The 23,443-nt window shown below is 39.0% G+C and overlaps 1 protein-coding gene across 1 annotated transcript in view; it reads right to left on the reverse strand.

The window, feature by feature from the left end:
* Nucleotides 1–501: 501 nt before the first annotated feature.
* Nucleotides 502–23,443, reverse strand: part of LOC108887801 (leucine-rich repeat-containing protein 4C-like) — a 38,007-nt gene continuing 15,065 nt past the window's right edge. Inside the window, exon 2 of the mRNA XM_018683355.2 lies at nt 502–5,414. Within this exon, the coding sequence (XP_018538871.1) occupies nt 3,492–5,387 (1,896 nt within the window). The 5' untranslated portion in view covers nt 5,388–5,414 and the 3' untranslated portion in view covers nt 502–3,491. The remainder of the gene's footprint in view (nt 5,415–23,443) is intronic.

The raw sequence follows: 23,443 nt of genomic DNA on the forward strand, positions 1-23,443 counted from the left end.
GATTCAGATTAATTGATTCAATATTAAATAAATTTTCAAATGCCATGAGGGTAGAGTAGGCTATTAGACTTGCATTTCTCTGAGTGTGACAATGTTCTGCAAGGTTCTGTAGGGTCTTTTGTTCATCATATTGAGTCAGTGGAGAGAGCAGGAATAGCGTATTGTGCTATTGGTTATGAAATTCTCGGATTTGCCATCATGAATCAAATAATTTTGTCAGACAGATGGAGTGATTCAAATTAGATAAAAGAATCACGACTTCCCATGTATAATACAGAAAGATCACTTCCTTTTCCTCTCAGAGATCAACTTCCCTCCTCTGACCTCATAAAATACGCTACAGTACATTTCCTCACAGCACATTCTTCTCAGTCTCAGCATTCTGGGAGCTGCTTAGTAATCCTTTTTGTTTGAATATTTCTATACATGTGTTCATGTGCAAATGGGACAAAGATGGCAAAATGGTGACATTGTCTGTGAATAATACATTCCAATGAAATCTATTGGAAAAAAATTGCAATTTTTATTTGTATTCATGTACAGTATGAACTACAATCTCAGGTATCAATAATTGAACATCATCCTCAGAGAAATTAGTTGGACTCCTTACAAGCACAGTCTCTTGTTTTGTTTTTTTTTTCTTGTTTTTGTTCAGCTTTTTTGTCTTTTTTTTAACAATTGAAGCACATGTAAAATTATGATCTGAAGATTTTTTTTTTTTGCATTACGTTTTTGAAAATATTTTTTTTTTGTAGAAATTTAACCATTTGATGATTATTCTCTCCAAAAATGGGAGAGAATATGCCCACATACAGTAACCCTTCCCATACATAGACAGTTGGCAGAATAACACACAAGAATTTTGATCACCTTGGCTTAGGGTTTTGCACAAAAATCAAGCTCACTCTGCTGGTATCTCAAGTCCAACATTCTGCACGTCAGTCTTAATTTCATTCTGGCGTTCAAATATCTCTCCTCATAAAGCCATCCTGCTCAGGTAAATACCATTACAGAGATATTCCATTCATTCTGAATAACTCACAAGCCTCATCCCCAAATATATATATATATATATATTTTTAAAAATCTCAACCTTTTTTTTTCACTGTAGCCAGCGTCAACATTGAATCATTAAGCCACCAAAAGCATTGAAAAGGAATTGAGCGTTGAAAAAGAAAACAGTGGAAAGGGAAAGAATGGTTCACTCATTGATGGTACTATTCTTGTCATTCGTAGCACTGAATGAAAGGCTGATGATGAATGAGTTTCTGTTCCAATTGTTCCTGCTCCATTTATAGTTTCATCTGTCTCTACCTCAACAAACGTGATCAGTCATTAAATGTAAATTTTGCTTCCACATCTTTGCCCACCATTACACCTTCATTATCGAAAATGAGAGGATAAATTTAGGGGGAATGAATGATCAGAAACATATGGGTTTTGCGAGTGAAGGTGCTTTATTATGCTCATAACATAAGCTATGGTAGCTGTCTTCACAGAGATGAAAGTCAATAAGGCCAGTAGAACTGCTGGACAGTTAGATTTTTCACATCATGCAGTGCTTTACTTCATTTAAATAATTCTGCAAAGATTGACGTCATATGCAGGTCAAATCCCATCATACCCATCAGTAAATATACATTTCATTATGCCAGTTTGGACAATAATTAGTCACATTGGTCAAATTGCCAGTGGGAAATGTGCTTAAAATAAATATGCTTAAAATATGCTTGTTGCACAGAGACCAAAGCGAAAGGCATATCTACCTCTTCTTACTTTCTGCACAAGGTCACTGTTTCCTTGGCAACAGTCTGATGGCTAGTTTTGCCTCCTTATTCCTTATCTATTTTTCACTCCTCTCCCTTCATATCTGCAATATCTCTGTTTGAAGACCCCTCATGACCGTTGTGCGTCTGCCCCCCCCACACACACACCCTCTGTTCTTCACTTTTTATCCCTATCTCCCACTTCCTTAAGCCTTACTCTTTGAAAGACTAAATGAAAAAGCAAAGCGTAAACAGACTACAGGAGAGACAATGTTTTGATGGTCTATAAATGATGCAACATCAAAGTGTGTGTGTTTTTCTCTGACAAAAATGAGACTGAGCAGGGGTCGCTTCAATATCAAAGGCCTCTACCCCCTGTTAGATGTTGGGCACAGGGAGAGTGGAAAAGTCTCATGCTGTTTTGTTATCAGCTTTCCTCTGTTAGTCTGCAAATGAACTGCTGATACAGATTAATGAGCTATAACCCATCTCCCCCTATTTTGTTGCAGGTTCCTAGCTGCTTCACTGACTATGTTAGCCCCGTCTGTGTTAGTCTGACAGGGTCACACTACATTACAAAACAGCCTCATTTGCCTCTTTATCTGTACTAACAGATGGACTATCAGCGCCCAAGCTCGTGTGACCCTGGGGTGATGGCAAGGTAACGCGACACTGAGTGGACGTAGATCATTACTGGGTTAACAGGGAGGCTACGGACCGCAGCCTTATGCTCCCCTTCATTTTCCTAAGCAATATTCTGTCGTCGTACGGCACATGCCGGCGGATAAAGCAAGACAAATGAGACATGGCGAGGGGTGAGGAACGTGCCTGAGCTAAGTGACAGAGAGACAATCAAAAAAGCAAAGGGACATGGAGGAAAAGAGATTGGTGAGAAAGCAGAATGAGATACAAAAAGAGAGGAGCAGAAGGAAAGAAGTAGTAAATGTGGAAGTGTAAAGAAAAAGTAGGAGGGGAAGAGTGGGAGCAAGAACTTAATCTTAATTAAAGTGAAGGATGTATGTCGGTTGTTTAGGAGCCACAGGGGAAATGCACATTTACTCATTTGGCTGCTTTGCTCCTCAGGCATGCTGGCTTCACTGTGATATCATCCAGAGCTGTGCCATTAAAAGATCTCATTTTGTGTTGAGTGACAGCTAGAATATGATGGCAATGAAAATAAACCCATTTTATGTTTTGTCTCATAAACCTCTGCCAAATTGGACAAGGTTTACTCAACAACTAGGAATTAAATGTTTCTAAATACTAAAGCCATGTCCATTTACAAAATGTATTATTATTAGAATCTAAGTATTAAATTATTGGCACAGCATTAATTTTACTGTAAGGCCAATTTACAGTGGGTTTCACATGAGATGCATTTGATACATTCCATATTCACTTTTAGTAAACCATTCTTTCCCTTGTGCAGTATTACACAGAGAGAGAAAGAGAGAGAGAGAGAGAAATAAAATGAGCTAAAAAGCTATCACAAATTGTTTTTCTTCATTTAGCCACTAGACATACTTTTAATAAATAATCTTTGTTTTTGTAAAGACACTTGTTAAAGTATCATATGTTGTCCCTTTGCCAAATGCTGATTTATCGCCGTTATCGACATCAACTCTGTCAAGTCAATGTCATTTAGATTTCTTTTATCCTTATGTTTTGGTCCATTGTACTCCAAGTATGAAACAGCTGATACTGGATATTCAGTCAAATTCAAGATTAGATTTGGGTCTCTTGTACATTGTCTTTTGAGCAGGCTTGAATCAATAAAGGTTCCTGTGTGGCTGAGCTGTGTATGGTACTGAGCATAGGAGGGTGGTGGTAAGTGCTCTTGTAGGTGTTGTAGTGGTTGTAGTGCTCCAGAGGGGGCAACGATAGGTGTCTCTCCATGGCAGCAACACCTGCAAGCTCTTCTTCAACAGTAATGACCTCCATAGAGGAGGCTGGGCCATCGGGATCCTGCTGGTTATGCTGCTTCCTCATCTTGTAGAAAATAACCAGCAAGACAGCAGCCATAAGTGTGATGGCCACGAAGCAGCCGATAATAATCTTGGTTGTTTTCATCACTTCATCTAGGCCATTGAGGCCTCCTTCCACATCCTGATCAATAACTGGAATGGTGTAAGTCCGCTCTGTGGTCCGCGTTGAAACAGGGGTACCTTTTGTTGTTGAAGATGACACCCAGCCAAATGGGGGAAGTGGCGTTTGGCTATCTTCCCCCGGAGTCTCAATGGTCTCCACGGTGACTGTGGTAAAATAGGTCACCCCGCTGTTTTCCACAGAAGTGACATTAAGCACAGCAGAGGCAGAAATGTTGCCCGCTGTGTTGCTAACCATACAGGTGTAAGTCCCAGTGTCCTGCATTGTGACACTAGTAAAATTCAGTGTCCCGTCATTGAGTACAGACAAACGTACCTTGTAAGCCCCATGTGTCACCAATGAGCCATTTGGTGTAAGCCAGCTGATGGATGTCAACGAGCTTGTACGGCATTTAAGCTCTGCACCCATGCCTTCTGTCACATTCAAGTCACTAGGTGGCTCCACAATGACAGGAACATCACACTGGAAGTAGCTGTGGTCAAGTTCTCCAATGTAGCGGCCTTTGAAAACTGCAGGAGTATGGCAGCGGGCACAGCAGCTAGTATTGGCAGGTACTGTTTCCTTTAGCCACCAGCTGAGCCACAAGATATCACAATTGCAGTTCCAAGGGTTGTGATGGAGGTGGACCCGCTCCAGGCGATGCAATGGTGTGAAGAGGTCATGTGGTAGAAAGGTAAGGTTGTTGTGAGCCAGGTTGAGCTCCACCAGTGACTGAAGGTCATCAAAGGAATTCCTCTCAATAGTTTGGATCTGAGCATGCATCATCCACAGCTTCTGAAGGTTCACTAATCCTGTAAATGAGCTGGGCTTGATAACAGAGAGCTGGTTTCCTGACATTTCTAGCTCTTCAAGCCTGACCAAAGGTAAGATGTTGGGAATCTCCTTGAGGTTGCACATTCCCAGGTTCAGGTAGCGCAGGTTGCTCAAATCCTTGAAGGCTCCGTCAGAAATGTAGGAGAGACGTTTGAGCTCACCTAGATCTAGCCTTCGAAGCGAGGGGACCCGATTGAAGGCATAAGATGGTATACTTTCGATGGGGTTGTTCCGTAGCCACAACTCCTTCAGCTTGGACAAGTACTCAAATGCTCCATTGGGGATTGTCGTGAGCCGATTATCAAAGAGCTCCAAGGTGTTGAGACTGGCCAGCCCATTGAAGGCGCCAATTTCAATGCTGCGAATGTGATTCTTGCTCAGCTGCAGGATCTCCAGATGGCGCAGATGTTTAAAACTGTCCACCTTGATGACCTGGATGAGGTTGTCCTGGAGGTTCAGGTAGCGAGTGTTGGTGGAAATGCCATCTGGGACATCCCGTAGACTGCGACGGGTGCATATGACTTTGCTGAACTGGTTACTGCATGAGCAGACAGAAGGACAAGTCTGAGCACGAACCAGCCCAGCCACCACCAGGATCTGAAGGGCCAAAAGCAGCACAAAGAGGGGGTTGGACAGCGCCCCCTTCAGCCTACGACCTCTCATTGTCTGGCGCTGGAGGGAGGAGATCATTGTGTTCAGCATTCATAGTTCATCTGCTGTTTGTGTTCTCTGCAACAAGAGGAAAAACAAGGAATAATATTTAGTAACCTCATAAAGTAGAAAGGCATACATTGTTGATATTGCTGGAGGTTAGCTAGCAGACAATTAACTGACAACAAAAACACTTTTTTCAGCTTCTCAAATGTGAACAATTTATATGATTATAAAATTAATACTTTTGGAATTTGTACTGTTGGTCAGATGAAACAAACTATTTGAATATGTAACTTGGAACTCAATCAACAGATTAATTTATGATGAAAATAATCATTACTTGCAGTGCTAATCTATTTATACAGTACAATGTGCATAGAATGACAAAAGAACAAAACCAAGATGAATTAAAAGCTTCAATTAATTGTCAATATTACCCATCTGTGGAATATAACAAGCTTTTTGTTAGCTCCCTAACCCTGGATTGCCCCAGATTTCCAGACTTCACAGAAGCTGATACATCTACACTAGAGACCAAAAATGACAAACGAGAACTTAGCATCTGTCTCCCATTCGAGCAGAACCTGTGAATTTCTTGTAAGCCCTTTACTCATTGAAATCCTAAGCCTGGAATTATTTAATACACAAAGTCTTAGTCATGAAAATTTTAAAAGAAATAGAGCAATCTGTTGATGTCACTGAGACCCAGTTGTTTCAGACAAGTCACCGTCACCAAAGCATTACACTCAGTGAATGTGGCTCTGTACCGTCACAAACAAATACTGTCTGAGTACCACTAAGGAATTTTTACAATGTCTGTCTATACTCAAAACAATACAGCCTGTGAAATGCATACATTGGCAAACAAAGAGGAAAGAAAGAAAGAAAGAATGAAAGAAGTCAGTGATAGATGTTATTCAGAAATAAAATGAGGGTTACTCACTATCTTTTTAAAAAAAACAAACATAGCCTATAGTCCATTCATTGCCTTTGCAATATTTCATCTGCGATTCAATTCCTGTAGTTTCTAAAAGAGTGGTTCATGATTAATGCTTTTTTTTATTGAAAGTAGTATTGCAGTGCTGTTTACTTTTCATTACAATCCAATTTATCATCACACCAAAATCCCTGACAAATAGCGCGATTCAAGAGTGTGAAGAGGTCTGATATTGTCCTTGCATAACTGTAGCAGAATTTATTATCTCCCAAATCAAGTGACTAACAAGAAACTCGTTACTCTGTTATCTTAGATTAGATTAAATTAGATTAGATTAGTCCATTCAGCCAAAGTGTCTAGGAATATGCCTGAGTGTGCTCAAGATAAAAATAGACCAAGACATTCATACACATACAGTACAGTCTGTAACTCCCACTTCCACACAGCAGTGTTGATGTGTTGCTATCACCCCTTATTATATTCTGCCCACAAAGATGGTAACCTACTCATAAATCAATGCGTATTATATACCATACATATTTCACATATGCTGTGAAATTATAAAATGTGACAGCGTTGTGTCAAGCTGTACTATTAAGTGATACAGACACTGTTCTTCAGTGCAGTTAATGCCTTTGCCAAGAGCAAAGCACTCTTGCCTAGTACAAAAAACATTAACCTTCCCTACCGGGTCCTTAGATTTAAGTATTCTCCTTGTCTCTTTTCAGCTCTTCCAACTCAGGTTATCTGTTAATCATCTCTTTCTGTCAACCCACGAGCAAGAAGAAACAAGTATATTGTGACAGGTGTTTTCTAAACTGTAAAAATTGTTAACTGAGGTGGAAATGTTCTCTGGTGAGGATGAATGACTGACTTAATCACTAGAAATGAGTCTACATGTGGCTCGGTTTTGCACCAGCCAGGCTGCCGCGCCAGCCGTTGCTGTAGAGAGGCTGTGGAGAGACGAGCCTCTGCTGGGGAATCAGATCGAATGAGGCCTCCCACTGGCAGGAGCTCATTTCGTCTGGCTGGAATTACAACAACCCTGCGCTGCTACCTAAGAGAAGAAAATGTCAGACATGACAACTCACTGATAGAGATTATCAGCTGTCTATAAACCACCCGTTTGCATTTCCACTGGAACATTTTATGAAAAATAATGAATTTGGGAATTAGTATGTTGATCTACCACTACCACTCGGTATCTTTTTTACATGCCTTTTTCATAAAACACTATCTGAATACATTTTATCAGCACAGAATGCCTCATTACATAAAGGCATGGCACATATATTGCAGAAGAAAAAAAATCTCCTCAAACATCCCTCTTCTCTTTGTTGGTGCAACACTGCGTGGATTAATTTCATCTAGGCACACACAACATGCATTCAGAGCCACTGAAAGCAGTAGCTGCTTACATCTAAAATCCTGCCAGCAACATAAAAACACACCCACCCTTACTTCTCAGCTTCTGCACCAGCAGCCACTGGCATTATGTCTGACACCACTGTGATCTGCCAAATTCATTTGTTATAATGAGTTTGTTGGAAAAGTGCTAGGGTAACATATGTCTCAATCAGGGTGCACGTAGCAAGGAGACTTTAATATCAAACCAAGTATTTCAGAGCATCAGAGAACTTAAATTACAATGTCAGATGATTAGAATCTGTCACCATTGTGCGCCACAAGCAACAACATTCTACTCCAACTAGCGAAATGTGTTAGCTTGGACATTCCCCACACCCAAGGGAAGCTTGGCAATTTATTTTGCAAAGGCCTAAATAACTGAGTGTTTACCAATCAAGAAATTAAGTAACACATCATGTCAAAAAACAAAAAAAGATTCTCTGTTTCCTATTGTTATGGAATTAATATGTGAAGGAATATGTTAATATGTTAAAACCTCTCCACATAAGTGAAACTGAGTAAGATAATATATATATGAGGATGAAATGAAGCAAGAAATGTTACGTTATTGAACAACTTGTTTTGCAGTTACATTGTGATGTAGATGTTTGTCATAGCTTGTTGGTATATTTAGCATTTACTCTCAGAGGTCGATAGGCATTTATTTCATGTACAATAGGATTATTCCAACCAAGTGACAAAAAAGGAAACATCTCAATTTGCACTTCCACTATCAGACAAAAAATGTCGCATGTGCAACAGTAAGCGTGCTTATCTCATGTGTGGCACAAGGTCGTAATACTGATGTTATCACAGTTAATACCTGATGTCATTAACACTCCACTTCTTAATATGCCCTCAGGATTCACAAATCCTTTTCTCCTTCTATATCCCCCAAAAAATCAAGAGTTATGAAATGTAATAATATAATAACTAAAGTCATGGAAAATAACATGAAAGAAAAGCTTATTCAACTCATAATTTATCACAATATTTGGGGTAAGAAAAAACATCAAAACAAAGTAAATTAAGTCACATTGTTTATTAGAGAATCACTGATCACAGCCACTTGCAGTTGATCCAGTGAGTGCAAAATTGATAGAGTGGGTAAAATGTGAAGTGATATGGGATCTGGCAGGTCTCACATCACGATAGAGAAAGAAGCCCGTGGCCACTAAGAGGGCTGTCTGATGAGCTGAATGTCATCTTGCTAATTCATTCAACACATTACTGATTCATTACATTTGCATGCGTTTGTTGCTTGTCTTATTTTAACCTCATTTGTACCGATCTTGTAACCTCATAGGCCATCTGCATCTTACAAGGCCTGTATACAATCTGCCTAAGAGATACAGATGGATAACAGGATTGTTGTGTCAGTGTTTGACACAAATCACCAGTAGTAATAAATACATTTGCATATACGCTGTATGTGTGAACCAAAGCCACCCAACATTACAAAAGATAATATTTTATAACTGATTTAAAATTTGTAATTTAGAATATTGGGACATTTTGTGGACATACCAATTTTTGGCAGATTAATTGATAGTGAAAATAATTAAAAGCAGGCCTAAAATAAATTTATATTTATAATTTTTTGCAGATCAGATGTTGCCAATTGAATTTACATCCAAACTGTATTTTAATCTTGTGTTTCAATTAGAAACTATCTTACTTTTGGAGAACTGCAAAATACAGTCCGGTGTGATGGATGGACTGCTTTTCTTGCTATGACAGATTTCTACAGAATTGTTATTAAGCTAGTTCCACAATAATCAGGTCAAATAAAACACAACAGCAGAATTGCTATGAGTTTTTATAATACAACGTGTACTGTGGTTTAAAATCATGCACCTGTGTGCAGTCTTATTCCTGGAGTGTTGTTGTGCTGCTTAGTTATTAACACATTATTAGCCTACATTTATGTAAACAGCCAAACAATAATTATTTGATTTGTTAAGTTGCTAATTAGATTTCATGACTGAGACCATCTGTTTGTGTCGCTCTATGTTGTTGACTTTTAAATCCAACACCTTGTAAAGAAGCAACCTCTTTGCTGCAGTGTGTGTTTGTGCATGTTTGCATGCTTGTGTGCATTAGCCTCGGTGGGTATTCAAAATCTTGCACCGGGGGCTGTCATCACTTGTGGCCACCACTGCTGCTGTCTCCTTCTGACATACAGACTGAGAGTGCTTCACTCTCCAGCACTGCTCCACCTGATAAAATAAAGGCAGTTCCCCTCCCCCACCTTGGCTTCAATACTCAGAGTGCTGGTGTTAAGGAAATAAATCTAGGAGGCTGTTGGGGTGCTGCTGACTTATCAGCCAAACTCTATTCTTTTAACAGGAACAGAAATGATGGCCCTTTCGTTGACCGGACAAGTCTCAGAACAGCAAAATGAAGTGTATTTTCTTGAACATTTTTCATTCTCTTGGGATGGTGTTATCCAACAAATATTTTTTTTAGTATTGTCACTGACTTGCTTGCTGCAGCCAATTTTAAACCATGTCTATGCCTGTGACTAGGGTAAGTTTAGGTTGTTTAGAGCAGGACTTATACAACTGTCATATGCATCATAATGCCTGGTATATTGTCATGTTTAGAGAGGTTGCGGTATAATCACATCTGTCATTTCCTGTGGCTGTTAATGCCTGATATATTTTTACATTTGTTTGTAATAATTGGTTTGATTGGGACAGTTGTTGTAGGGATGATGCTTTGAAAGAAAGGACTTCTTGCACTACTCATGTTTAGTGAGTGTTTCAAACAGGGTGTGTTGGCAGTGCAGCCTCTCTGTGGTCTGGTCTCTGGGAAAAGACTTTCAGCCCACTGCAAACTGCGTTTTGGTGTTTATTTCTTTAGCAGCACCCTGTGTGGAATATTACTTAGTGGAATGCCCAGAAATGAATTGTGAAATGCTTTGAATCCAAAATGAAACCAAATAATTTCACTCCAATCATTCAAAGAACAAGTGATGGCAGCCGCAACATTTCATTTTCAAGGTAATGAAAGTAACCTGAGCATCCTGGCGAAATATCTGAAGTACAACTGCTACAGCTACAATATTTCACTCTCAGTGGCGTCAAGGTAACATCATCCTGATTGGACAGGAGATACAATCTGTGAAGCATTCTATAATGTCTTGTTGAAAGACGATTTAGAGTCACTAATTCAGCTGCAAACATGGAATGGATTTAAAAAAAATGTGTAAGCGAGGTCATACTATTGGGCTACGCTAGAGTGTTTTCTCTCATCTGTGTGGAGATAAAGTGCTTTGAGGGTGTTTGTGAGGAGGTGGCATGTGACTCAGCTATAGGGTATGTGATGCTATAATAACTGCAGGGACAGATTTAGTAAAGCTCATCCAAAGTGTTTACGCAGTTGCTTATACTTGATGACAAAGAGCTAGAATGTGTTTTAATTCTATTTTAAACAATTCTTGGTCATTTTGGAGAATTAAACAGAACAATGTAACTGGATTTTCTGAATGGTCTCACATAAAAGCTCCACAGATTCCTTTAATTTTAAAGTTCCATTAATTGATTTTTGACCATTAGGAGGCACAAAAACATGAAAACATACTGACTGATATATTGACTCAACCAGTCACCCCTTTCCTTTCAAACAGAGTAATTTGATTTAATGTTAATATTTAAAAAAAATTGATTAAGCTTTAGGGTGACATTATGCTTTATGCTTAAAAAGTTTAATGCCCACTATAGGACATAAGAACCAAAAATATAGTATAATAGTAAAAGTAAAACCAGTCCATTTCCAGCACTCACTTACCCTGTGCAGGTTCACTGAGGGCTAGAGTCTTCCCAGCTTACTATATACTGAAAGTATTCCTCATAATTTACTACCAAAATTGTCACCATTATTTTGCTGAATGTGAGGTGAGAAAAAGTTTGTGTTTATTCTGACCAACAAAGGAGAACAGATAGTAATCTAGGTCTCTTCATCATTATATGATGAGAACAGAGGTGGTGCAACCGACCCTCTGACCTGAGCTTGGCCTCTGCCATCCCCTCAGGGCGGCAGCACTCCCAGATGGCACGATCATATTATTGAAAATCATCATGAGTTTTGATGACCAGGCTCATTTTCTCCAGTCTGTGATGGAACGAGATTAAATTAAAAGAAAGGCAAAAACTGAGAGCAATCAAACTGCCATCTGGAATTCTGGTCAGACAGACAATCACTGTGAGCACAAAAACCTATAGACACATTTTAATTTGCAGTCAGGCAATATGCTGTGGTATTATGCCTGAAAACAGTACAAAAGACATTTTAATCAATGTCTTGTTTCTGATAAGAAATGTAATATTATTATCAGCCATCCAGCCACTTTGTCCTACAGACCAATGATTGCAGTCTTGGCTAGTCATGGTCCTGTTTAATTTGCTTTTGTTTACTGAATGGCTTTGAAATTGCCATGAGACATATGTATTTCAGACGTTGGATGATTTTGTGTGTAAAATGCCAGATGTGTTTTTTAGACAATACAAATTTGTAAATTCCAGAAATGGGAGTTGTAATAACCCATGTGGAGTAGGTACAACTAGTGCTGTATTACCTGTTTTTCAGGGATTTGCACTTGAATTGCCTCTTGGTGTTAAAGAGTGTGACATTATAGAACTTAGCGTTCCTGTATGTTATTTCCTGTGCTTTCATTTCAGGTAAGTATGTGAGGGTTGCTATCTTGTGCCAATGCTGGGACGAGGGAGAGCGAGAAGGTAAAGCGACACCTTTCAAGTGATAATTCAATTCCTATTCACGTATTGCCTGATGCTGCCTCCATTATGATAATTGCATGGACTAAATAATCTGCAGGGACCTCTGTGTTCAAATGCACTCTGCCAAGGCTCTGTCTGGTCTCTGCAAAGGGATTAAGACAGGATGCCCTGGGTGGCAGACTGACTGAATGCGAGGGCGCTGTTAGTATTCGTGTCACTTGTCTAGCCCACCAATCTGCTCCTATGACTGCATTCCTAAAAAGAGATCTGCAAGATTGGCCAAGTGTAGGTGGAAGGGCATCGTGGCAGAGTCGAGGCTGGCTGGACTAAATGAAAACATGGCACAGAGAAGTATGTTAGCATGACTCGGGCAGTGGGGACAATCCTGGGTAATTGGTTACACAGATATGGACTAACGCTCTCGCTGCAAAACATTTTGGGTTTCGGTGATCAGAAAACTGTGGAAACAAATTCCCTCCACATGCAGTGCATAAAAGCAGGTGGCACCCAGGGTTTAGGTAGGTGAGTACACACAGCCGGCAGCAGTGCCAGAATAATGAGCTGCACAGGCCCCGTAAGCTGCCTTCTTACGGTAGTTAAACAGATCACCGCTTTAGCTGAGGATTTGTGTGATTGGTGGAGTAGGTGAACATGCAGCTGAGGACCAAAGTTGTGCTGCCAGAAGAATTCTGAATGAACTCATGACTCATTTTGTGTTAAAGATCAATTATTAAATATTTAATTTAATTTTAAGATTCCACATTACAGAAATGCCCTTGTTACATTTTATGCCTCTTCAGTGGAACTTGGCTTTTTCCAAATGTGTTAATAACATACTGAATACGATTTCTTTCAGGTTCAGAAGCTGTAGAAAGTGGGCCAGGAAGTTGTGTTTTAATGATGTAACACATATGTTTTCAGATTTTCATGGCTAGGGACAAAAACTATTATAGTTTGCAATTTGTGGGACCCATTGAGATTTCCACCTCACTGTGGCATATCATTGGTGTTGCGGTATTCTATGGTAATACCTCGAAAAAGCCAAAATACTGTTATTCATTGTTAGTATTGAGAAAGACAACAGTGTTGTATTAAAATGACACAATAGCAATGCTGCTTCAATGGCCACTCTTGGCAGGTTGCCGCTCGCTGCAAAATGCAGAGTGCTCGAAGGGATTAGTTCACTGGAGTGTCCTCTGTTCAGTCACAGCTATTTGCCAATGAATTCCGGCCATTCTAGTTTGCAAATTGACTGAATAGGAGAAGTTGGAGGCAGTTCTCTCTGGAGCTTTTGTGTTCACATTGGGGTGACAGGATACTGACAACAGATGGCACCATACGTGGCGCAGTCTTTTGTTCTTTTGTTTAAGATTGCAGCCCGCCAGTGTGCCACTGTTTCTCATTGAAAATCCTTCCACTGGATTATGCCCTGTGTCTGTCAGTATGTGAGGAGTCATTCCTCACGTCTCAGGAAAGTGCAATACTGAGATCATGAATGTAGTCAAACATCTGTATGCCAATGCACAGTTGGAACATAAGTTGTTGACCACACAGTCTCACACAATTTAAGTTTTGTGAAATTCTGAGATTACATAGGTGAACCTAAAGCCTATTTAGGTTATACTTATGATATCATTATGGAGACACAAGTTGAGTTTGTCATTTTTGCAAAGTAAAACAGCTTTGTTCTGATGTAGTATTAAGGATCTGCAGAGGCCTGTAAAACTATTTTGTAGCTTTGAAAATATATATATGTTCTAGCAGTATTCTCTCTTGGTGAAAAGTGGGGGCTGAATTTAGAAAGTTTTTTTTTTTTTTTCAGTCTTTAAAGTCAATAAAATAAAAACAGGTGTATACACCCACACACCCACAAACATGAAATCAATACATCCAAGTAAGTATAGCAAGACTACACAGATGTAGGCTTAAACCTCAAGCATGCCAACGTTTCTCTCAACCACAGGCTACAATACGTACTTTTTTCCAACCCAAAATACAATTAAGACACGAGAATTTAATTTTAGGCCATATTTGCCGTATGACTCTTTCAAAACAACTATATTCTGTAGCTGCTGAAAGCTTGTTTAAGTTTTTCTATTGTCTTGACTTGGTTTTGAGTTAACCTGACTTGACCAAGTGTCACAACAAATGGCATTAACTTAACATGATGCCCCTCTGACTTGCTTTAGCTGACTGACTGTAAGCATTAATATGTAATGGTGAGCAGAACTTCTTTCAAAATTTAAAAGTGGATGTTACTGTTCTAAAAACAATGATGGATTACTAGGGCTGACACGTCCCATTGAGTTCAGATCTGTATCCACTCAGAGGCCAGGCTCCAGCCCTCATAATCGTGTTTGGAGTCTTAAAAAATGCCCAAGATGAAAGCTGTATAGAAACATAGCTTCTGTGTATTTAATGGGCTTCACTATATGAATTGGCCTATATAGTCTAAAAAGCAAACAGCATCCAATCATCTACTTATGCTTCCATAAAGAGCATGCAGTGTGCACCTGTGAGACTATACTTAGGCTGTTATGCATAATTACCTTTATGCACACATCAACAAAAAAGCATTAAATATTGCCCTGAAAAACTGAAATGTAGTGAGAAAAATTAATGTCATTATGTTCTGTCTCCCCTTTTCTCCCCATATGGAGCATAAGGAGGATAGATTCTTTGTTATTCCAAAAACTCAAATATATGTTGTTCTTTACTATGCAGTGAGAATCAGGACAAGAACAAAGATTGGACTGGGTTTTGTGAAAAAAACATGCCTACATTCACACCATGCATATTTAATCCTGCAAGAGATATGGACACATACAAGAATTACACATACATACAGTAGATGCCTGCATATCTTGGCTAAGGATTAAATTCCAGCCAAATCCTTCTCTCCCAAAATGCTTAACTGACTCAGATAAAGTGATAACGATGTGATACTTCTATTGATCCCTGCAGTGAAACTCTCTTTTCACTTTGCTCCCTCCAGGGAGGTCAGAGCGTAGGGTCATCTTCACATAGAGTGCCCCTGGAGCTGGCAGCGAGTCAGTGGGGAATCGCTGATTTGCTCAAGGGCAGGACAAGAACGACGAGTACATTACAAGCCCTTTCCTGTATGGCTTCGATGGGAGGGCCATCTTAAATCTCCTCCACTTAGAATATCTTCAAAAGAAATTCCCAACATAAGACACAAGGCTTCTACAAGAAGAGGGTAGAATTTTATTTGAAGTGAATATTAGGAGAGTGCCATTAGGGTGTCCTACTTTGAAGGCAGTCTATACACCTCTATAAAGAACAAAAAGAACAATGGATACTTCTCAACTATTCTTCTTAAAGTATATCCCTGCCATGTGCCGTGTTTTATTATATGGTGCCAGTAGTGCTAATTAGTATCTCAAAACTGGATCCTGAGCAATGTTCCATGTTGCATACGTGTTATCATCGAACTGTCAAAATTGTAGGACACTATAAATTCCTTTCATAAAGCAACTAGTCCATCCCACTGCAACGATTTACAGCTAGGAAATTAAATTCCCTTCGACCAGATTACTATAATTATCTACCTCACGATGAGGGGTGAGGAGAGGATTAAGGTCTGTTTAAAAATAACCACCATCAAATATATTTGGACTCGATAAATGAAAGCTGAAGAGCAGACATTTTCTCAGTGGTGTGATTTAGAATTTTTTCCCTCTCCTCTCCTCTTTTCTTTTCTCTCTGTTAATCTGCTTTGATAATTCAGCAGCGAAATGCATGACGCTCGGTGGGAGACCGTCTTAAAGTCAGTCAGATATCAAAGAAGGGAAAATGCTATTATTCAAGTGGCAGTCAACAGTTTTTATAAAAGACAGATGTACCCTGTATACATACATTCTATCATAAAAACTCAGATCTAGAGGATCACAAATCATCACCATGAGCCATATTGTTGTTCTGCTTGTGCAAGGTCATTTGGGAGGCATGGGATGTATAGTACTGTTGCAACACTAACATTTTAACTTTTACGCCAACCATGATGATCATTACCTCTCAGTTTGATAGTGATGGAAGAAGTGTTATTAGGTTTTATTATCTACCGAGCCAGCTGCTGAATACGCTAGCTGTAGTTGTGCTTAGTAAGGGATTGTATTAGTTTTCTTACTGCTGATGGCTGATTGATTGTGTGTAGCCAGCATTGACAGCATACAGTAGGTAGTCCATCTTGTTTTCCTTTCATTATTTGTTCATAGTGTGAAGTCTCAGCTGGCTTGCTAATAAGCCGTTAAGACTTGGTGTTGTGCCAAAAATTGTATCCCCCCAAAAATGTGTTTCCCCGTTGGTTTGTCCTTGTTTGTCCTTTCTGTTTGTTGTCATTTTTTTGTTGTTGTTGTTTTTTTTTTTTTTTTTGGTCTTTACAAGCAAACTACTCATACATAACCAATAAAGGAATGTATTTTTCGTAAATCACAATGTATTGTGACCTCTGCTCAGTATGTAGTATGACATTCAATAGGCCAGATACTGTCAAATTGTTTTCAAAGCTTTAATGACCATTTCAAAAGATGAATATGAATAAATCCAAGATGTAAATATTTCAAACATTCTATGGGGCAAACAACTCCTGCAACAGTCTTTTAGAGTCTCTGAGTTTTAGCTACCATTGCTAATTTTGCATACCCTCACAATACTTTAGTTTTTGATGTATCGTTATACTGCAAAGTTAACATACATAACTCTGGGCCTGCTACTCAGCACGATGATGAGAATTATGATGATACCACTTATTGCTAAAATAAGACACAAATTTTACCTTTGTGAATCGCACTGAAGTTGTTAATTGGCATAAATCTAATGCCCTACAGTCCAAACATCATCATGTCATAGTACATGTGTCTTTCACACTGGAACCTGTTAACCTTGGGCTTTAATCCTGAGTTAACACTTCCCTAGGTAATCTTTACACATTTAAGTGTTTATATTTAATCCCCCCCCCCACCACCACCACCATCCCCACTTTCACGATTGTTCGAGTCAAGCCTGTAACTTGCCATGTATTTATATGTGTTCATGAATTAGCACTTTGTAATGTCAGTTATTAATTTAATTTGTCTGTCATTAGTGGACAACTACTTTGATCAACTCTTTATCAAGTTTACTGTTTACAGTGAATATTTCAGATGTTTCTACAAGCGACACCATTCACATTAGATATAGTAATTTGAGTCATTGTTAATATAAATATAGTTATTGTAGCAGCTTCAAATAATTAAAAAAAATACTTGAAAATGTATCACTCGCTACCATTATCCAATATTTGCAGCTGAAATGCTGAATTACATACTTAAAAACATTACTCTTGGTAATAATGAAACCATTGATATTCAATTAAGTGATGCAGCTACTGGCAGAGGAACTTCAGTCTGCAAACTGGGGGCTATATATTGTTGTGGCATACTTTTTTTTTTGATTGTAGTGCATCCATTAAGGCAGAATGGGAGAAAGATCTGGGTGTACCTCTCACAACAGATCAGTGGGAAGCCATACTGAGTCGTTCAAGCTATCTTTCAAACTGTGTTTGTGCAAGTGAAGATGTTGTTTAGGTCATATATCACCCCACACAAACTGAAGAAGAGCGGTACCGTTTCAGATAATGTGCTGGCATGGCTGTGGGGTGAAAGAATTTTTGTGTGACGTTTTGGATGTAAATTTCGCATTATGTCCAACAGCAGGTCTGCCATTAAGGAAGATAAATGGGAGAAACCATAAAAGAATTTTAACACCTGATTAGATTAGCTGTTCTATCATGAGACAGACAATACTTAATAATTGGATGGTGAGGAAATAGATTTTTTTATTTCAATATAGACAGCTGGCTTAATGATTATTTGGATTTGATATCTATGGGGCAAGCAGCATTGGTCCTTCAAGATCTGGGCAGTAGCCACTGTAGGCTCTCTGAGTCTGATTATGTCAGCTTTAAACAAAAGGCAGTGATGGCATTTATGTACAGATTTGTTGGCGTGTAGCGCACTGGGTAGATTTGTGTTAACACATACTTTTTTTGATATCCTTATGTTGAATCTGGGCTGTGATAGGCGATAATCACGACATAGCGGTCTTGATGGTCTCCCTTTCCATTATCATTGAAAATCCATACGTCCATCCATTTTCTATATCACTTGTTGCTTTCAGTGCTCTAGGGACTGGAGCCTGGCCCATCATGGACTGGGCGAGAACCTCTCTGGACAGGTTGTTAGTCTATCCCAGTGCTAACACATATAGACAGACAAACACATTCACACCTACAGGCAAGTCTCCAGTTCACCCAACCTGCATGTCTTTAGAATGTGGAAGGAAACTGGAGCACATGGAAGAAACAGATGCAGACACAGCGATATGTAAAAAAGAAAAAGAAAAAAAAAACCTTTGTGTCTGGAGTTTGCATGTTATCCTTAGCTGGCTGGCAGAATAAAACACACAACCCCTTGCCTGTATAATTCAGTATTAGACATTTTCCTATATTTATAAATGTATATTTGTACGTTTTTTGTTTTTTTTTAATGTCAAGTCTATGGAATTTTTGAAGTTAAGCACACTGAGCACACAGAGTACATTGTCTTTTTCTGCTTCTTTCTCCCTGTCTGCAGCTCCACTACACCTTAATCCTCTAGCTTTTTCACTCTCTTTCCTCGAAGCACCTTTCTCCTTCTCCCTCACTCCCCTGAGAACCACTATCTGTCTCCCTCTATCCTGGAGCCTTTCTCTGTCTCCGTCTCATTTTCTACTATCATCACTAAATAATTCCTTACAGAGGAAAATCTAATCAAATCTGAGTGAGAGTGAGAAAAGCAGAGATGGGAAGAAATTGTGTGTGTGTGAATCCGACTTGGAGAGGGTGGGTAAAAAAAAGAGACAGAATCAGAAAGCAACACTGGCAGTGTGTGAGGGGGTTGTAGAGTGAGAGAACTGCAAGTGCATTAGCAGTCAGAGCACTTAGTGTGAGGAATCCATTCATTATTCATTAGCTAATTCACCATGTATAGTAATTAAAATCAGGGCCTGCTCCAAAATGGAAAAGAGCTATGATAGACTGGTTTTCTATGTGCAATATTTAAGAGGGCTGTTTTTCAGTACTCATACTTCAGGATTTTATAAATCATGTTTATGTCTTTTAAGTGTGCAACTTGCTGTCAGTGCCCTTTCAGTGCAGTAAGTACATGAGGTAACGTCTTTCTGCCATGAGAATGAATCCAAAATTGAAATATGCAAATGTGCAATATGACCTATAAATAACAAACTAACCAGTACACATCCAGTACGAAATCGCTGATTAAAAACAAAAAGCAGCATTGTCAATGTCAAGATATACATTTAAGATTTAAAACACTTGTAACTAATTGTACATGCTTACTTGAGTCCAAAATAATGTCAATTAATAGCAAACTGAAATAGGGCATGTGGATCATCCCCCTGTTCGGTCTGTGGTGGGGGGGGAGTTGCTTGTTGGAGCTATATTTGAACAACAAAGTTGCTTGTTTTGGCCTTGTTCTGATAGCAGTGGTAAAGGTTGGAGTCAAAATAATCCCACACTATGTGTGTGTCTGTGATGTGCCTGTTACTAATTGTCTCTCTGGCAGGTGGTTCAGATCAATGGCTATAACCTCCAGCTTCTTCTTTTTTCATTATTATTATGTGTTGACTACAGTTAGAAATCCTCCTCTGGGTAGTGTGTTTGTGTGTGTATGAGATATTATTCAGGCTCCTCATTTATGAAAGAAGACTGATTGTGTATGAGATTGCAACAAGCCTCATAAAGATGCTAAAATCATTTGAAACATCTGCACATATGCATGTTAATCTATAACTTCATAGCCTTCTAACACAAAAACGGTCTCTAGCAAAGTCAATAACAGCCAATTTATAACACATCAAAACCGAAAGTAACAATTAACAATGTCCATTGTTCTCTATGGAGAATCTATACCATACAGTAGTGATTCAACACATATCCATGTCATGAAATTTAGATTTGCAGTTCTAAGCACTCTGTGTCTTGTAGGTCTTATAGAAAAGAAAACTCCTGATGGTCCTGCATTTGTTTGAGTAGCAACAGCAGCTTGTTTGGTATAAATTGTGGAAGGCCTGGGCAGTTTACATGAGCACACATAAGTGAACCAACAAACATTGATGCCACCTACAGACAGTCAAATTACACAAAATGTAGGAGAAAAAATACATAAACTGTGAAACATAAAAATAACTGCCTACAAGCCAAAAGTAGAGCAAGGATTGGTTTTGCCTTCCAAAGATGAAAAACACTTAAGGATGAAGGGGGACAGTGAGGAACAAAATGGACTGGTCCTTTTTTTGGACAAAGCAGTGATCATTTATCACCAAAGCTGCCGTCAAAATTAAATGGGGAAAAAAAATCTCATCACATTTAGACACTCAAAGTGTCTCCTTAACAGCAGCGAGTCACTGCTGTGTAAACAGAAAGCTGTACTTTACAGCATTACATCTTCTGCCTCTTTTGCCTGTTAAGCATCACCAACAGACACAATGTACTATCAATTCCTTTATATAGAAAAAACAGAATTTGTGCATGAACCTTTACTATTGCACTGGTGACAGGTGCACAGTTTCCAACCTTCACCTCTGTCATTAATGTCATTGCCATTGCCACTCTACCTGAAGAACAGCTGAGGAACAGCACAGTTTTAAGAAATCTCTGAAATGGGAGATTATTTTCTTTACAAATTGCTCTGATGGAAAGATCTGACTGTCAGATGGAGAATCTTCATCTTGTGTCTGATGGCATGACAACAGAGAAGGTCAAGACAAAATCAAACAAGAGGGCAGGATCTCTGTTGGCAGGCTTGTTACAAATCTAGTGATCAGAGGCTTTTAGTTACATGATACAGCACTTCCATCAGGTTGTCTTTAACAACTCAACAAGCTGACATGTAGGTTTTATCTTTTTAAGTAATTATTTTTTGAAACCGCTTCTTACAGTCTAATTTACTGTAATAGTCATCCCAATAGCAAGTCCCACTATGCTGCTAACATCCCAACCAACTGTAGCTAATTCAGAGTCCCTGATATCATGTGAGCCTGCACAACAACACATTCAAACTACAAACTATTTAATCAATTGCATTTCCAGACATTTACAGTAATTATTTTTATGTTAATTAACTCACAGCTTAATTGACTAATCATCTAAACTCTAGTTTGCACCTTGTACTGGAACCTCAGAATAAACTATTCCAGCTTTTGATTTAGTAACTGTAGAAACCTCTATTTCTACATGGCACATTGTGTGGAGATTTTATATACTGGAGCTCACTCCATAAACGAGGAGGAGCAAATTATTTACTGAACGTTTAACATCAATACCCAGTCATTGTTCTGTTTTGTAGTATTTCATGTTCCATGTTCCCGACCGCTTTTATCCCTCACATTGACTCTGGGGAGTGAATTATATCTTCAATTAACATATCCGGTCTTGTGTCACTACTTAAAGTGGATGAAAGCAACTAGCGGATGAGTGAATGGAAGATAGAGGGAAAGCGACAGATGTTGGCTGAAGCCACTGTTGCTCTTCTCTCTTTGCCCTGGTGTAAAAGTGGGTGTTGATCCCCTGAATACAGATGGCATTACACAAGCAATCCTCTAAACGGCTGAGACACGCTAACATGCTGGTGTCTGGAATGGCCTGCATCTATCTCGAGCGCCTCTGCAATGCCAAACACCTTTGTTAATGCCACAGCCAAGAGCCCTGGTTTAGGCTATGGTTCAGAAGGCATTACATTTCACCTTATACTTACATTGGCTTCTACAGTAAATGTGTTGCATTGGTTTTTCTGTTTGCTGTGATGTAAGTGCGAGGCAGGGATGAACAGTAATGTACAAATTGAAGCAACTCTTCAAAGCTTCCTGAGGGTAGTCCACACTGAGGAATCAATGCCTAATGGAAAATATTGCTTGGATGCACAATCATCTTAATAAAATTGAATTTTGGTGTGGTGTCTCTCCTCTGGTCCCCTCCCTCGTGCCTTGGTGGTAGATTGGCCTAAACTTATGACAATTAACCTTGAACACCATGGGGGAAAGCAGAAGAAAGAGCCCACAAGATTTTCAATAATTAAATTATCCATCCTGCACATCTCAAAGTCCACTGCTACATTCTCTGCCTCTCTCCACTCACTGATAGGCCAGGTCTTTGTTGTTGCAAATTCCTTTTCTTTATATTGTACCTTACAATTTAGACACTTAATGTATAGAGAGCTGCACATGAATATGCCACAACTTCATAATAAAATAAGTTTGACGGGCTCTGTGAAGCATTAGCCATTGTTCCAACCAGGAAAGGCAACTGCACAGGGAACATACATGTTTCTATGATTATACATCTGTGTAACCTGACATGTAAAATCAGGTGCAAATTGGTTTGAAGCTAGTTAGATGCTGCAAAGAGGGATGGAAACTGCAACAAAGGTGTGAAAGAAAATCAATTCAGCAGTTACATTTTCAATATGGATGTATGGACTGGAATGACAAATACTTGTGTTATTGAGAACAACAGACCACACAAAGCCTGATTACTTCTTGCAGTCTTGCTATTTTCTGCAAGATTTAAGTCTGAAGAACACCTACTGAGACCAAACTCAGCCTGACCAAATACAAGACAGGCACATTAAAGGAGAGAAAAGACTGGAGCACACTGACTGATTTGTAGCCTTTAACAGGGCAAACAGAACGTTTTCCCATAAAAATGTGTCATAACAGACAAATACAATGAACAAACAAGTATTTAATTAACACAAACTAGGTGCATGATTGTCATTTAATTAATAAGGACACATGTCAGACCAATCAGCAAATTCTCCATTTACATAATGGACTGAGATAGATTCCAATAGGCTTATATAGACTAATATCACTGTTCCATCATTAGGGTATGAGTTGAACTGACCATTATTATGTTTTTGTATTCCACTAAATTATTGTGTTGATGTATTCTAATTGCATGTATG

The sequence above is a fragment of the Lates calcarifer genome, linkage group LG2 (genome assembly GCF_001640805.2).
Source record: "Lates calcarifer isolate ASB-BC8 linkage group LG2, TLL_Latcal_v3, whole genome shotgun sequence".
In the NCBI taxonomy this organism is placed as follows: Eukaryota; Metazoa; Chordata; class Actinopteri; family Centropomidae; genus Lates; species Lates calcarifer.